This window comes from Stigmatopora argus, chromosome 9, assembly GCF_051989625.1.
Source record: "Stigmatopora argus isolate UIUO_Sarg chromosome 9, RoL_Sarg_1.0, whole genome shotgun sequence".
NCBI classification, from domain to species: Eukaryota; Metazoa; Chordata; class Actinopteri; order Syngnathiformes; family Syngnathidae; genus Stigmatopora; species Stigmatopora argus.
Window position 1 is genome coordinate 12,968,357 of NC_135395.1, and position 15,716 is coordinate 12,984,072.

Consider the following 15,716-nt stretch of genomic DNA (forward strand, 5'->3'; position numbering starts at 1 on the left):
TTGTCTTAGGGGAGAGGTTCAAATAAAGGGTGGGGGTTTTAACGATGTCTAGAGACCTCTTTCTGCAACTCAATGCATCCCCACAATCCTCTTCTCCCTTCACAACACTCTGCAACGATTTCTCTCTGCAGTGTACCACCTGCTGTGCTACTCTGTGAAGATTGGTGCTTAGGGCTTTCCTCACCACATATTTGTAGAAGCTCCAAGAGGCAGAGCTCCCTAGTCTGGCACACTGCATGTTCCTTAGAAGGTAAAGACACCGCTGCGCCTTCTTGATCCACTGCTTCCTCATGGGAAAATTTGGGAGGCCTTCAAGCGTTTTCTGCCAACTGACGAAATAGAGGTCAGAAGCATCCACGTAGTTTTGTTCTGTGTTTTTGGTAATGGTGGACCAGAATTTATTCAAAGCCATCTGGAAATCACTCCCCAAGTCCTCACGGAACTTTTGCCTTACTGACCCCCAAAGATGGTTTCATCTTAGCCAGCCAATACTAATTTACTGCCCTCGAAGTCACCAAGGCCATAAAACACATCTTGAACCTTCTGATGAGCCTCATGATTTTCCAAATGTACGAAATGTAGCTGCAATGAAATGATAATGAGAAAAAAAAGTCAGTGCAAATCCAGTGAAATAGTAAAGCACACAAATTTATGTCTGGATGTGTGTATTTAAAAGCGACAAAAGGTAGATTTTATTATATAAATCCTTTATTATATGAAAGAAGCACATTTCAAGACATTTTACAGTGTAACAGACCACGTCCCACGTTTTTCATATTTTATTGACAGGATTTCTTTATCTAACCATCACCTAAGCTGTTTAGCGTATTCAGTGGTTTCTTAAAGGCAACAACATTTCTGGTCAAATACATCTTGTCTTGTTTAAAAATAACATCGTGAGGTGGACTGAATTTCAAATAATCCCCTTGATTACTGATGCTGATTTTTTTTGTTAACAACAATTGAATGTAGCCTTGACAATCCCTACTGAGGTAAATCACTCCTGATGATGACAATCTGGTTTCGAACAACCCGTTGCCTGGAGAGACTCATGTGGGAGGACAATGACTTCTTTGAATGTCAATGCCAGGAAACGGCAGAAATGGAATGTTCAAGTTATTTTACACACATAAATTAATGCCAACCAAAAAAAAAATCACTGATGGTTCCTTTCTAATCACATTCCTCATTTGTGCTTTGTACTGCATAAAAGTAACTTGTGTTGAAAGGAGCGTGCACTAGGTCCATGCAGTTTCCCACTTAGACATGACATTAAAGGGCTGTACTTCTCGGTAAAAATGTTTTACATGCCCCATGAGAAAGCTGGGAAATAGATAAGCAAGTTCATGCAAGGCCATTCAAATAAAATAAAGTAGAAAGAGCTATGCTTCCCCCTGCTACTTTAGCCCCATATGGCAAAACATAGTTTGAAGTTTACATTTTTCCCTGATGAAAAGTGATGTATCATATATATGATACAAATTCATTGAAAATTATATTGAAAATGTTGTAATCTTTGTTCCAAGGGACCCTTAAAGGCCCAAAGTTTAAATAATTTGATTTGCTGACAACTATTAGTGGTTAGGGCTTTAAAAGGTTAAAATGCATATAAAAGAAGTCACCAACAATTTTTGTGCATTCAAACATTGGTGATCCAATACAGTATGGCATTATAGTTGTTGTACCATTCGGGCAGTTATTTTTTTCCGTTTTCTGGAATTTCTGGAACATAAAACGGGCCCTTTTACGTTTTTGTTTGTGTGTGTCAGCAAAAAACCGTGCCAAATTCTTAATTGCTGAACAGAAAATTTTCTTCTGCTTTTTATTCTGTTGCTGCAGTTGGAATTTGCAAAATTTGCACCCCATGTTGCTAATACTACAGTAACTAGTGTGCCGATTTTTCAGCCTTCGAACAATGGTAACATGATGCAATGTGCAATTGCCACCGACATCCTCGTTTATAACCATAATCAATATAAGTTTGGGAAATTATAGCCCTATCTATACAACAAGGGTAAAAAAAGATCCAACTATAGCAGCAAATAAAAGCCAGCAGCAGAAGAACGTCTCTTAAGTAACAGCAAAGAGGACTTGAGGAAAGCAAACATAGGTCATGGTCAAATTGTGACTTTCTGTCATAATAAAACATAGAATGAACATTGATTTTTGTTGAAACACACAAAATAAAAATGCAAGGATCTTGTTTTTATTTTCCTGAAATTAATAGAAAAAACTGAAAAGGGTTCACAAACCCATTGTCCATGCAGAGACCACTGTCGCTCATTGGCCTACTGCTACACCAACCAAATTTGCCATAATGATCAAAAGTAAGCATTCCCCAAGTGTTTCTCCATTTGTACAGACACAAACAATTTCTTCCACAATGAAACATGGCATGGGCACAGTGTGTTTCCAGCACTGAGTAAACGCTCACATTCAAAGGCAATCTTTAAAAAGCGACTCTCGTATGTATTTCATTGTGTGTAAACGGCAACTTAGAGGTAAAATGCAAGAGGCTGGCACTGGGGTTGTGGTTTTTTTGTCGATATTGAAAGCAAATACACTTTCATCAAGCAAATGCTACATAATTTGAGCTATAAACTACGTTTGACGCTGTAAATGATTCTACGATAGGTATGAAGGCAAATTGGTGTTTTTTTCAGGCTCACCCACTGATATCATATAAGAATCGTATAGTTGTTTTTACTGCTGGAAAAAAAAGTATGGTGAGTTAAAGAATTTAGATTGAAAACCACTTGCTGTGAGCGTTGTTTTTCAAACAGTACGTGAGAAAATACATCTGGATGACAGGCTTTGCAGCGAGGGCTTGTAGGCAAGCGCCTCCTTTGACGTGTACACATTGCTTAAGATCACATGGCGTCAGAGTGAAATTTCATATCCGAAAAAAAACAAAGGAGGGAAAAAAAAAAAAAAGAAAAAGATGTTGTGCTGTTTTAAGGCAACTCAGCTTTCATATTTCTTTTCTTTTTCTGGGATGCTTATAACATTATATATTTATTTTATATTTATAAATCATTAGCCACTGGCTAATAACATGATTAAATGACCAAAGAGAACTACATCTCACTAGGAAAAAAAAATGTAGTTCATGTTCATGCATCATTCATATTACAATGACAATGTTGAACTATATCATAATTGATCTATTTTGAAAACAAATCCTAAAAATGACTGCATTGCTTTATCATCGATGCAATCTGGTGTATCTTGTTACATCTATGTTTTTCCTCTTCCTGTAAACAAATGATTTCCTAAATTGAAAGGGATGGTAAAGTCACATTCTGCTTCTCTACAAATGCTAAATTATCTTATGAAAATATTAAAGATCTTAAAACCTTCACTTATGGGCAATAGTTAGTCAGAATAAAAATAAAGCCAGTTCCCACGAGTTTGGTCAAACAAACCCAAGATATAAAATTTCTATGTACAAGAAGAAAATAAATGCTAAAACACATGAGTGAAGACAGAATTTAAGCATAAGACAACTGTGGTAAAAGGCCCCAAAGCAGCAATCCCCTGTGCCTGAAGGATGCTGGGAGAAAAACAAGGTTGATGGTGGTTATCGTGGTCACCCCCATCATAAGGTCAGTTCATAAATTGATGTCTCTTTTCATAAAATACATCCATCATCAGTCATGGACGGAAAGAGAAATATATTTCAAACAAGGCCTACACAATTTTAAGACAGGCCCTGAGGTATTGTGGGCTTGTTGCAGACGTGAGGACAATCACTGGAAATTAATGGCTTTTTTTTACATTTCCACCCCGACTTAAAATGTCCTGAAAAATCAAAAGTGTCAGGCATGACCAGCCAGAGCTAAAAAAGGTCATTTAAAAAGTCAGTGATTCTTGCGTTTGGTGATGGTTGAGAATTCAATGTACCTACTTCCATCTGTAACATTACTTTCCATGGCTTTTAATCTCCCAAGTGACAAGCATTTTTGTGCAACTTATAGCCACTTTTCAAAGACAAACAAGAAAGTGTGTTTTAAATAAATGTTTTTTAACAAAAGGAGACAAAAGGAAAAAGATGTAAAAGATCTTCATCCGGGATCTTCATAAAATCCCAGGTGAGGAGGAAAAAAACAAGATTTTTTTGGGAAATGTTCCCATCTCGGAGTTTATGACCTACTTAAAAAGGAGCAACAATTTTGTGTATGAAGTGCCACTTAGCTCTGAGCCGTCACATGTGAGACAGGATGGATTCCTTGAGACCTGCAATGGCTCAAAGGGACAAGACTTCTCAAGGCATCTCCCCAATCACCAATTGGCTTTGACAGCTTTGATGTCATTGACCAGGTTTTGAGCAAGGCAGATACCAAAAATCTGGAGAAGAAATGAGAACAAAATTTGGTCAAATCGGGCGGGGTAAAAAATTGGTTATCTTCTGTCTTTTCCTGTCCGGTCCTTAGAGAGACGGTTCGCATCCATCCACAAGGTGGCAGTGATGACAGAAAATCACAGCCCTCAAATGTACCTGGTTTACTTATGGTGTTTTAAATAGAAGAATCCACAAAAAAATGTACATTTACCTGCAAAAGTGCAATTCCAACAAAGCTGCCGGCAACAATATTGAGGTTGTCCTGCACCCACTTTTCAAACTGTCCGACACAGCCTTTGGTATAAATTGATTTATGTTGATCCAGCATCTATCCAAAGTAAGGCAAAACAACAAAATACCAGTTAGGAAGCAGAGGAGAAGTGACTTTTAGTGTAAGAGAACAACAACCTCCTGAACTTTGACCTATGACTAAAAGAAGAGAAAACAAACATGGTAAAGAACATTTTGACTTCTCCATTCAAGGAAAGTGTGGTTGAGTCAATCGCTCCACTAGAAAACAGGGGAGTTTCACAGACAGCAATGTCAGAGCTCAGCAAACCAGAAAAGTCTGCTTCCTGTCCCGGACAGATACTACTCCACTGTGTGCTTTACTCATTGCTGTGTACACTCAATTAGAAAAATAGACCAACATCACATTAGACTTCTAATGCTTGCGATGAAAGTCAAATTATAATAAGAGCATAGAGATTTCAACTAAACAGAGGATAAAGAGAAATCTGCCACACGCAATTAAAAAAAAGTAGCAAGTAGTTCAGGTGCTATATTTTCTCAGAGGCTATTTCATTTTCCACCTTGGTTGGGCGGCTGCCTTCTTTGTATCACTTCATAAACAAGCTGCACATAACAGATAGCTAAGGCTGAATATTATTTGCCAGGGCGTAAACAAACATTAGAAGAATCAGTTCATACTACTCAGCAGCCAGCGATTCACCGTGCTGTAGTGCGTGCGCCTAGCAACAAGCAATCGGACGAAATGCAGTCGAAACTGACACAAACCCTCCCCCCCAACCCCCACGCACACACACACACACACGAGAAGCGGGTGGTAGAACCCAACCGAATGCCAATTACAGACTGGCGTAAGGCCGCAATTCCAGTCTATAACAGGAGGCTAATTATACCTGCTAACGGAACAATCTGTTATTAAGGCAAGAAGCATGCACAGGATCCTGGGTAATTGACTCAGTAGATTCTAGAGCTCTGTTACAATAACCTACTAATGTTTTGGGGAATTTCTCAGTTAAATCTTATTTTTGAAAGGAAATTACACATTTAAATCCCAATCAAACTTAAACCGATTACCTCTTTGCCCTCATCTGCTAAGGTCATTTTAATCAGTTCAACCTTGTAGGCAAATTCACTCCGAAGAAACAGGCAGCTAGCTACGTGCTCTCCAGTAGAACTGTGCAATTTAAATGATGTGCATATCTGACACATCCATTCTAGACACTGGGAAGTAAGGGAATTAAACATTGTTCCTATTTTCAGGAATCTGTAACAAACTATATTATTCTTTAGGGGTGCATTACAATTATCTGGCCGATTTTGGAAAGCCTGACCTGTGGATCTCATTTTTTGTTGATCCCCATTTCTGTCGTGAACAAAAGCATACACTTCTAACATTGCAATTGATTGACCTATGAAACAAGACATTTTTTTTCTTCACTGTACATGTGGTAGTTCTCTAAAAATAATTGAGAAGTTATAAACTTCTAATCTTTTCAGTCTACAAAACTCTAATTTATTTTACGCCAAATTAAAAGATAGCAGTCTTTTGGTTTACAAAGAGATAATCCAGGATTAAGGATATTGATAATTTTCTGGAAAAAAGTACAAAATTATATCAGGTCTCCAAGTCTCTATCTTTTGCATCTAAATACAATTAATGCTAGAGCAGTTTGAAAGTGAGCCAAACATGAACTCTAACTTAACTAAATGAATATATGTAACATGCGGCTCATATGCTCATATTAATGATCATGAATGTCAGGTAACAAATGCTAGTGGGCATTTAATGTGGCTGCGTGACTTTAGAGACGATCAGCGGGAAAAACTGTGTAATGAGACTGGCCAAATATTGATCCCCAAATTCATGAAATCTCTCCTGATTGAGCAGCCAACTGTCAGATCAATAAATCTTTAGTATTCTTAATGGAATTAGATTAATTCTTCTTAACTTCTCCAAAGTCTTAATATGAACAAAATTGTAATAGTTGATGGCATGTTGTTCAGACCAGTGATTCTTAACTGATGGGGTGGAATTCAGAAGCAAATCCCACACTCACTATGGTCTGGTTGTCGACAAAAAATAAATTACAGGGGGTCTTTCGGTTTATGATGTCACCAAAATACGAGGTTTCAAATGTTTTTACTTTGTGGTGTAACAGTAAATGTAAAGAATTTGTATTCAGTAGGCATTTGTATCCCTTTGAACACATTTAACACTGACATTTAAACCTCCAATTCATATTTAGGGGTGGGGGGGCACTACTAATAGACTTTGTAATGATTATATCCAATCAGACTGCAGATCACAGTGTGAAGTCAACAAAGAAAAAAAAATGTCAGTCAGTCAGTACCTACCGTTAAATTTTTTCGAGCATCGTAACCACACTGTCTGTTGATGACGCCCTAGTAAGAAAAAAAAAGAAGTGAAATCTAGAGGTAATGATTGTCAGATTCTAATGCTCAGTTTTACATGATTTCAAAACTCATTGGATTAGTCAGCAGGCTCTCTTAAGTCAAATACTAAAAAAGTTGCACCATACAAAATGTGGACTTCTAAAGGCCAGATGTCTCCTGACTTTTGAGATCATGCAATGTGTCATACAAGATCTTTCCATTTACATTTTACAAATTGGATTATACTCATCATGTTTATGATGTAACAGATTAATTGAATTTCTATTATTAATCAAAATTGAATCCAAATGTGACCAAATTGAAGGTTAACAGCAGGGCCACTTGAGTTTGACTTCAGCGGGTCCAGAGAACTACATTTATAGTACTATTCGGTTTGAGTGCCTCACCACCACAGGGTCCTTGACACAGCAAGAAAAGGGGACTCCACAGCGCTCCCTACTGGGATTCTGGTCAGTACAGTTGAAGTACATGTTCATGTTCCAGTCATTGGGATCGTTAGCACCGCAGCAAGACCACTATGAAAAGAAGTGCAGGCACAAACATAACTGGCAATTAGTGAACAACCAACTGGCATGGATTTTTTTTTTGATCTCTTCATGAAAAGGCTCTTGGCAGCCTTGGCTCAGCTCTGTGAGATGTCAGCTCACAGTGGCAATATAGCAGCAACAGATAACAAAGAGGCTAATCAGCTCTGTGTAGAATCGAAGGCCAATGTTTGGACAATAAACAATTAGCTTGCAATTACCAACTAATATTATAATTGGATAAACAAATCCATCTTAATGTTGACATTAATATCAGTATGTTCCCTCTATTCCCTGAATATCTCCATTCAAAAAAGACAAGACATTTGTGTGGATACAAGTTGAAGGTATCATGGGCACACTTACATATCCCTGGGCAAAGTCAATGAGGTTCTGCAAGTCTATGTCATCTCGGTAAGCCTTGATATTGTTGTTAATGAAAAAGTTGAGCTGGTCTTTGATCCAATCCTTAAAAACAAAGGCCAGGATTCCAGCAGCGAGCTCTAAGAAGAAGATCAATCCCAGGAACACAGAGAACTAAAAAAAAGGTCACACACACGTGCAATACTCAGTACTCATGAAAAATGACTACGTATTAACACTGTAAGGCAAGTGACTGTTGTGGGTGGGTAATTAAAAAAATAAAATAAAAATCAGACATGGCGTCTACATACATGCTAATTTTGAGCTATCGTATTTACTCGCATATAAGCTGTATAAAACGCACCCCTAAAATTGCCTTAAAATTGTTGAATTTTACCATTTCTCGCGTACAAGCCGCTCACTGATTCGCAATTTTTGATTGAGGGTTCAATTATGGGTGGGCCTCACAGTTCTGGGGTTGAGGGTTCGATCCCAAGCAGATTCTCACTGTGTGGAGTTTACATGTTTTTTCCTAAACCTGTGTGGGATTTCTCCGGGAACTCCATGGAGAAAGGGTCACTGAAGGCTTAATGTCGATTTTTTTGCGCAAAAACTGCAGTCCCAAAGGTAGCATAAAGTCATTTCCTTTCAGTAAATGCAGATAAAAGACAGGGTAATGAATAATGTAGCAAAAGCCTATTAGTTCTTCTCTCTGACGCCTGACTTACTGCTGCTAATGGAAATTGGCTGGACGTAATAGCTACTCAGAATTGTAAGCAGCAGGTTTGTCACTGTCACCTCTCGGTTCAACCGCAATAGATCCCAAAAATGTAGCTTTTTGTAGCCACACACACACCAAGAGGTATAGATGTGTTTAGTAGCTTGGATCCACGTTTCTTTGATATTTGGTGACGACACTACACATTTTCCTTCTATTTACTTCAAGTGCGTCACAGCGACGCCTATGACTAAGACAGCCTATGACTAAGACAGCCTATGCTCTTAACACGTACAGCTCTTTTAAAGAGGTCTCAAGTGGTAGGATTTGTGTGCATCTGCGTGTGTGTGTGTGTGGCATTTGAAAATCATGAGGCAGCTTACAAATTTAAGCAGAAGCGTGTTCTCCCGTAGCGCTCCAATGCAGCCAGCAAAACCCAGGACGAACATGACCCCACCGACAACAATGAAGAGCCAAACAGGGTCAAAACCTCCAAGATCTGTGATGGATGACAGATTGGACAGCACACCCTGAGGGAGGAGGAGACAAAAGGATAACAGTAAAAATCATATTTCCATCAAATGTCCTTGTATTTTTTCTGTAAGATGTCAAAGAGAAATATTTAAAACTGAACGGATGACTTGTGAAGCGTTGTACAAAAAAATACACTGGTGGTTGTTTTATGAAAAAAATATATATATTATATTTTTTTTTTCATTAGTTAGTCTCTTACAGAAACTCCCATACCAATGTGCCAGTCAATCTAATGAGTAATGTCGAACCAGGCATTTAAATTGCTACTGACATTCCTGCAGTGGTAAAATCCCGGATACAGGAAGTTGATAGGCCTAAAGAGCCACAATATTATCTTTATACTGAAAATGAATGAGCTGGACAGATAACATTGAATCAGCAGAGAAACATTTTCTGGAAAAACAAAAGCAGATAAAGCACAACACATTCTCTCAAAATCACAGAGAAAATGTTTATACATGGAGTTTGAAATGTGGTAAAATGTTCAGCTATAATTATTCCTTAATATACAATTAGTATTGAAACATTTAGCTGCGGCAGAAAAGAACTACGGTTTATCGCAACTTGCAGTGCAGAGTTTATGACCACACCATTCTAATTAGAAGGTGCTTGCGCAAAGACAGCATTTAGGGAAATGAGTTGTTTAATTTCAAGATAATTAATGAACATTTTCGTTGCTAACGGGATTTGGAGATGTTTCAAAAACCGATCCACTGACCTCCACTGCAGGTTAATTATAGAAGATGCCCTCTGATCAAATATGGTTACAAATACATTATTATCTACAGCATATGGCAGTTTTCCATAAGAATGCTGATCCCATATACCCCAAAGGACTATAAAGCCCAATCAGTAGGTGGCATGCTCATTTACTGTTTATCTGCTAAAATGAAATTGTGTTTTGAATGCAGTGTGGCTAAGAACCCCCTGCACTAAACAGGTATTGGAACAGTTAACTGTCAATCAGAAAGGTACCGTATTCTCCAGAATATAAGTCATACTTTTTTTCCATAGTTGGGCAGGGCCTCTAATACAACTTGTGATTTTTTTCTCTTTCTATGACCACCAACAGCCTGTTATGTTTTTTTTTCAGGCTATAGTGATCTGATTTAGCCTGTTGTTCAGCATGTTACTGTTGCTACTTTAAACGTGATGTGTGTTATTGGTTTCTAAAAAAATCTCCCTTCCAAAAATGCAACTTTTACTCACATGCAACTTATAGTCCGAAAAATACGGTAGTTTTAAAAAGTTTCATATTTGCAATCCTTCTTTGGCCCTAGCCCCCTGTTGTACTTGAATGCTTTTTATTGTCATTATACAAGTATAAGCTTCACCACGTAGTGTACAAATATGACAACAGACAAATAAATAATCAATAAATAAGTAGTCCAAGTGCGATCAGAGGCTTATCTTGTACTTGTTATATTCCTCTTCAAATATTTGAAAAAGCAAAGTACGTTAGAGAGCAAAGTGTGTGTTGAAATGTACCTTCTCCGCCCATGCCCACAGGCCTATGGCAAGGAATGCAGCTCCCAGTAGCTGTTAAATAAAGCACAAAGAAAAAAGGGTCTTTGTCAGACAGAATGAGTACAATGAAACTCTCCAAAGGAAAGCCCTATCTATCATCCTGCCATCGATAGAGAGATAACGAGCTTCTCGTGCAGATGTCATATTGGACAGTAAGTGACTGGGTTTCAGCGGCCATCAGATGTAATCAAAGGTCAAGTTGATTTCATTGATTGATGGAAGAAAAATGCCAACACATAACTAAAGTTCAGAATTTAAACAGTTATACTTAACATTTCACTTCTTGGGAAAAATACTACCTGGATGACTTTTGTTTCCATTTTGAAATGTCATTTATCCATTAGACTAGAGTTGTCATCTTCAACATGCAGTGGAAAACAAGAATGGTTTACTAAATATGTGCAATAAAAAATGCTGTTGACCAGCAAGAACAACTTTTCATAATTTCAAGATCAATAATTAAAATAACCGTCTTACACCAAAAAAAATTGCAATCTATAACCAGATACCAGCCGTGTCTAGAAAACAGATTTTCCAACACTTCAAAGAGAACTGCATTCTGACAGTCTGTCCTGCGGACAGACTTAATCATTGCATTTGCTGATTGAATTATTGGCTCCAGGCCTTTTTAAGAGGCTGAGTTTGTGATATCCGGAGGATTAGGGAAAAATCTTTCCAGCTTTAGCTTCTTGTTCCTGTGAGGGATGTATGTGGGGTTCCCAGTTAGAAAAAAAGAGAAGGAAAGGAAGCTCTTTTTAAGATATCTTATTTTATTCCACACAAAAGCCCAAAGTAAAAGATAGTTAAAAAAATAAGCCTACCATCAAATCTGATGTAAAAATGTATCACCTGTTAAATAACCTTTTACCAGGTTTCAATCATTTTTGTGTGCTTCAACCTGAGTTGTTCAAGCTACCCAGAAACGATAACATCGATCTAAATCGATATTTTAATTGGTTGATCACAATTGAATGGGAATTTATCAAAATGCAAAGAACTGTTTAACATTCTCATCTTTTAGCTATGCCCCTTTGTTAAAAAAATGAATTGTTTTCATTCAAATCTCTGCAATGTTTTAGCAACTATTAAAAAAACTGCAGGACAGGCCTTTTTTGAGCCTGAAGGTTCTCTATAATGGATTTTCAGAAAAGAACAAAGATGGCTAACTTGTGAGCTCAAGCAATTTACCTCCAGAAATGTGCCGAATAGAAATAATATACACATCAGCGAGAAAAAAAATGCATTTAGAATAGTTATTAAGAGAGGGAATGAATAATATGCCGTGAAGCTGACTGGATGAGGGCAATCTCTACTTGACATGAGATGCACTTTGTTTTGTAACTGAAGATAATGATAAATGAAGATTTAGACATTCTGGTCTTCTCTCTCATCTATCTCCAATATTGGGAGCATGACTTTAGCTTTATTAGATTAAACGAATTGTATCCAAGCGTGGCACATTCTGTGTCGCCCACTAGTGCGCAATGCACCGGTTGACTCTCAGGCTTTCCGACACCGCTCAATGACCACCTCCCCGCAAATACACCCACACACTGCCTCGTGCGTTATCACACAAAACCAAAGAGAAAAATGCATAAAAACGCAGAGGAAAAATATGTTTGGGAGTTGGGGGGGGGGGTCTGTAACACGTAGGCAATGGCTTGATGTCCATCTTTTCCAATTCCAATTTTCAATCTTGATCATAAAATCACCAGTCGCTAAATGTGAAGATATCTTCAAGATGTTTAAATGTGATCGCATGAGGAAATGCGTGTGCGGTCAATTGATCGCCGGTCTTTTGGTCGCCGTCTTTTGGTCGCCGTCTTTTGGTCGCCGGTCTTTTGGTCGTGGTCTTTTGGTCGCCCCGACTGCGACAACAGGCGACCAAAAGACCGGCGACCAAAAGACCGGCGACCAAAAGACCGACGACCAAAAGACCGGCGACCAAAAGACCGGCGACCAAAAGACCGGCGACCAAAAGACCGGCGACAAAACAAGGTAAAACAACACGGTCTACGCACCAATAAAAGCCAACAATGGCCCTGAGCAGTTTCACTGAGCCGACGTGTGAGTGTATAAGAGTTTGTATGTACATGCGTTGTCCCTTTAAGAAGCTACGTCAGTCAGGGTCTTAACAAGTTCTCCAACAAAAAACAATAAAAGACCGGGAAATTTTGAGCTTTTCTTTAGCCTAATAATTACTAGGGCATTAAGTATGACTAAATAGTAATTCGCAGTTTGTATTTAGGGAATTTGAGCAACGATTTAAATGGTAATTATCACTTACCTTCCGGGCGACCAAAAGACCGGCAACCAAAAGATCGGCAACCAAAAGACCGGCGACCAATCGACCGTGTACCAGGAAATGTACTACATAAATTTTAAAGCAATTTCTTCATGTTCAGTTTTAGTTCAACTCTAAAAATTCCACTCATCAGCTGATTATCTCTAACTTTTTGTATAGTGTGGGCCTCTTTACTTAGCATAATCATCAAGAGAGAAGCACCAACAATGAGAGTATCCAAATTGACTCAATAAGCGTTTTACTGCCAAAGAGGCATGTGTGTTGAGAGTTGAGGCTGGCTAATAACACACAGTCTCAATCCAAGCAACTCAGCAACCTGGTTAGATCTTAACACACTATTAATTACAGAACGCGGAACTTCCAAACATTTCATCAGCTCAAGCAGAAAATGTGATTAATTATGCGGATATGAGTAAGGTGTCTATTCTGAGAGACGACAGTGTTTTTTTTTGTTTCGAGGCGAGAGAATGCCTGGCTGTCAGCACCGCCCAAGCATGGAAACGAGAAGAATCCAAGTAGAAAGGAGTTTATTGAGCACAATATTTAGACTCTTGGGCATGTTAGTCTTAATTTAGACGGCATTGTCAAAACTGACAAGAGAAAAGCAGAAAAGACAAATGGATTGATTTGAAGAGAATAGTAACCCCTGTTTCTGTCCATTCAACAATGCACTGGCTTGTACGACAGGTCCAGTTTCACAGCTTTTGCACAAGAGAACATCTTGTGGTGATTACTAACAGAGGGGAAAAGTGAGCTTTGACTTGTTTAAACAAAAGTAGAGAATCAGGACTTTTAGTTTGGCTAAAGAGTCACTATACATTTGACTCATCGCTTCCCACTTGATTACTCAAGTTTTGTTAAATAAAGAGGGGTTTTTTTGAAGAACAGATCTAGTATCTGACTGGAACTGCCATACCCACATTTGTTGACAAATGCATGTGATTGATTAGCTAGACACTAACAGAACACATGAGAAAGGCAGCCAACCGATCCTCCACAGTTGTTGTTCTCACCATCTCTCTTTGTGCATTTATGGGTGTCGAAGAGGGGAAAACAATGCTGTCCCACAGGCCAGCCTCTATAGTGGTGGAGTGAGTAAAAGGGGCATGTTAAAGGAAGAGGGCCTGGACGTATCCAAGCATGTGTGTGGGAAGACCCTGTGGGTCAGATGGACATACTACTACACTAGTCACACTGGATGGAGCCCACGCAGATGACTGCAGAGAGGAATGAGTAGGGAAACTATTCTGCTAGAAGGTGGTCCTAAAGAAGAGATGAACATATGAGTCCAAAAGGCAGATTGAAAATTGTGCCTTACCTAAATTTAAAAAAAAAACTTAATAGCACTGATAGGTGAGCATCATCTCTTTCTGCCTTAGTTAGTTTTTTTCCTTTTAAAAATAATTTAATTATTTTTTATGAACATGTTATCAATTCATAATTGTATTTAGTCATATAATAATGTATATGAAAATGATGATTAATAAAACGATTTTAATCAGAGAAATCAGATAATATATTCAAGAGGATCTAGCACAATTTTATCCTTAAAGTTAGTTTTTTCCTTTTTTAAATAATTTAATTATTTTTTATGAACATGTTATCAATTCATAATTGTATTTAGCCATATAATAATGTATATAAAAATGATGATTAATAAAACGATTTTAATCAGAGAAAATTAGATAACATATTCAAGAGGATTTAGCACAATTTTATCCTTAAAAACAAATAGAAATATGTATTTTGAACCGAAAATACATTTTAATCATGATTACTCACGTGAGGTTATAATTTGATTATAATCACATTGCAAAACAATAACATCACAAAAGTAAAGACAATCATAAGCTCATCTCAAACAGGAAGCAACTCAATGTGGCCAATAAGCAACACAAGGCAAATATGACATAGATGTTTTTGGGATAAAAATGATGACTTACCCAGAATATTACGTTGAATCCGAAAAGAAAGTATTTCACACAGCAGCTGACTTCTGCTCCTTTAAATTGATGGTGCTTTCGATTCATTCTTTCAGAGATCGTGGCTAACGAACGAGCTAAATAACTACTTCGGTCGTCCTGAAATAAACTCGACCAAAGCCCCAGTTGTTAAACGCTCAAGATGACGGTTAACTAACTCCATAAGAAAAGTAAACTAGGTTTAGTCCCGATCAAAACCATCCCTTTCGAACATCATTTGCCTTCCTCGTTTGGTACAGAACATTTAGCCTGCCGGGCTAGTTAGCACACAACTTTCTCCATGATCATCGTGTTCTTAATTAAAAAAAAACAACAACAAAAACAAATACGATTGAAGCGACCTAATTTTCTTTCTTACCCCTAAACTTGTTTTTTGTATATCACCTTTAAAACCTCCAACGATCACAACGGCGTGGGTTTTAATAAAAACCGTGCCCCGATGGGACGGGACAACACCCATACGTCATCATATGTCGTCGAAGCTTGAATAAGGTTTAAAAAAAGGAGAGAGAAACGTAAACCAAACAGATCCAGAACTGTGCCGTATGGTTTCACACCGAGTGCCCCCCGTGCCACCTTCATAAATTGCAATTATCATGGCAGGAATGTAATTAAAAGAAAGCAACCCAACTTTAATGTGTTCTATATAGTATAACAAGTTAATGCACTCGCTGCGTTTTTAATATGCGTGTAATACTACTATCCATTTTCAGCAGCATTTATTGGCTTCAAGGAATTTCCCTTTCATCTCATCTCA

General features: G+C 38.0%; 1 protein-coding gene across 1 annotated transcript; it reads right to left on the reverse strand.

Moving 5' to 3' along the window:
- Nucleotides 1-3,921: 3,921 nt before the first annotated feature.
- Nucleotides 3,922-15,444, reverse strand: tspan17 (tetraspanin 17). The gene is made up of 8 exons (XM_077609933.1): nucleotides 14,921-15,444; nucleotides 10,634-10,684; nucleotides 8,995-9,141; nucleotides 7,897-8,067; nucleotides 7,393-7,521; nucleotides 6,947-6,994; nucleotides 4,554-4,670; nucleotides 3,922-4,347 (listed from the first exon to the last, which is right to left on the reverse strand). Exons 1-8 carry the CDS (start codon nucleotides 15,005-15,007, stop codon nucleotides 4,282-4,284), a joined length of 816 nt encoding a protein of 271 aa, XP_077466059.1. The 5' UTR covers nucleotides 15,008-15,444; the 3' UTR covers nucleotides 3,922-4,281.
- Between the last annotated feature and the right edge of the window lie 272 nt (nucleotides 15,445-15,716).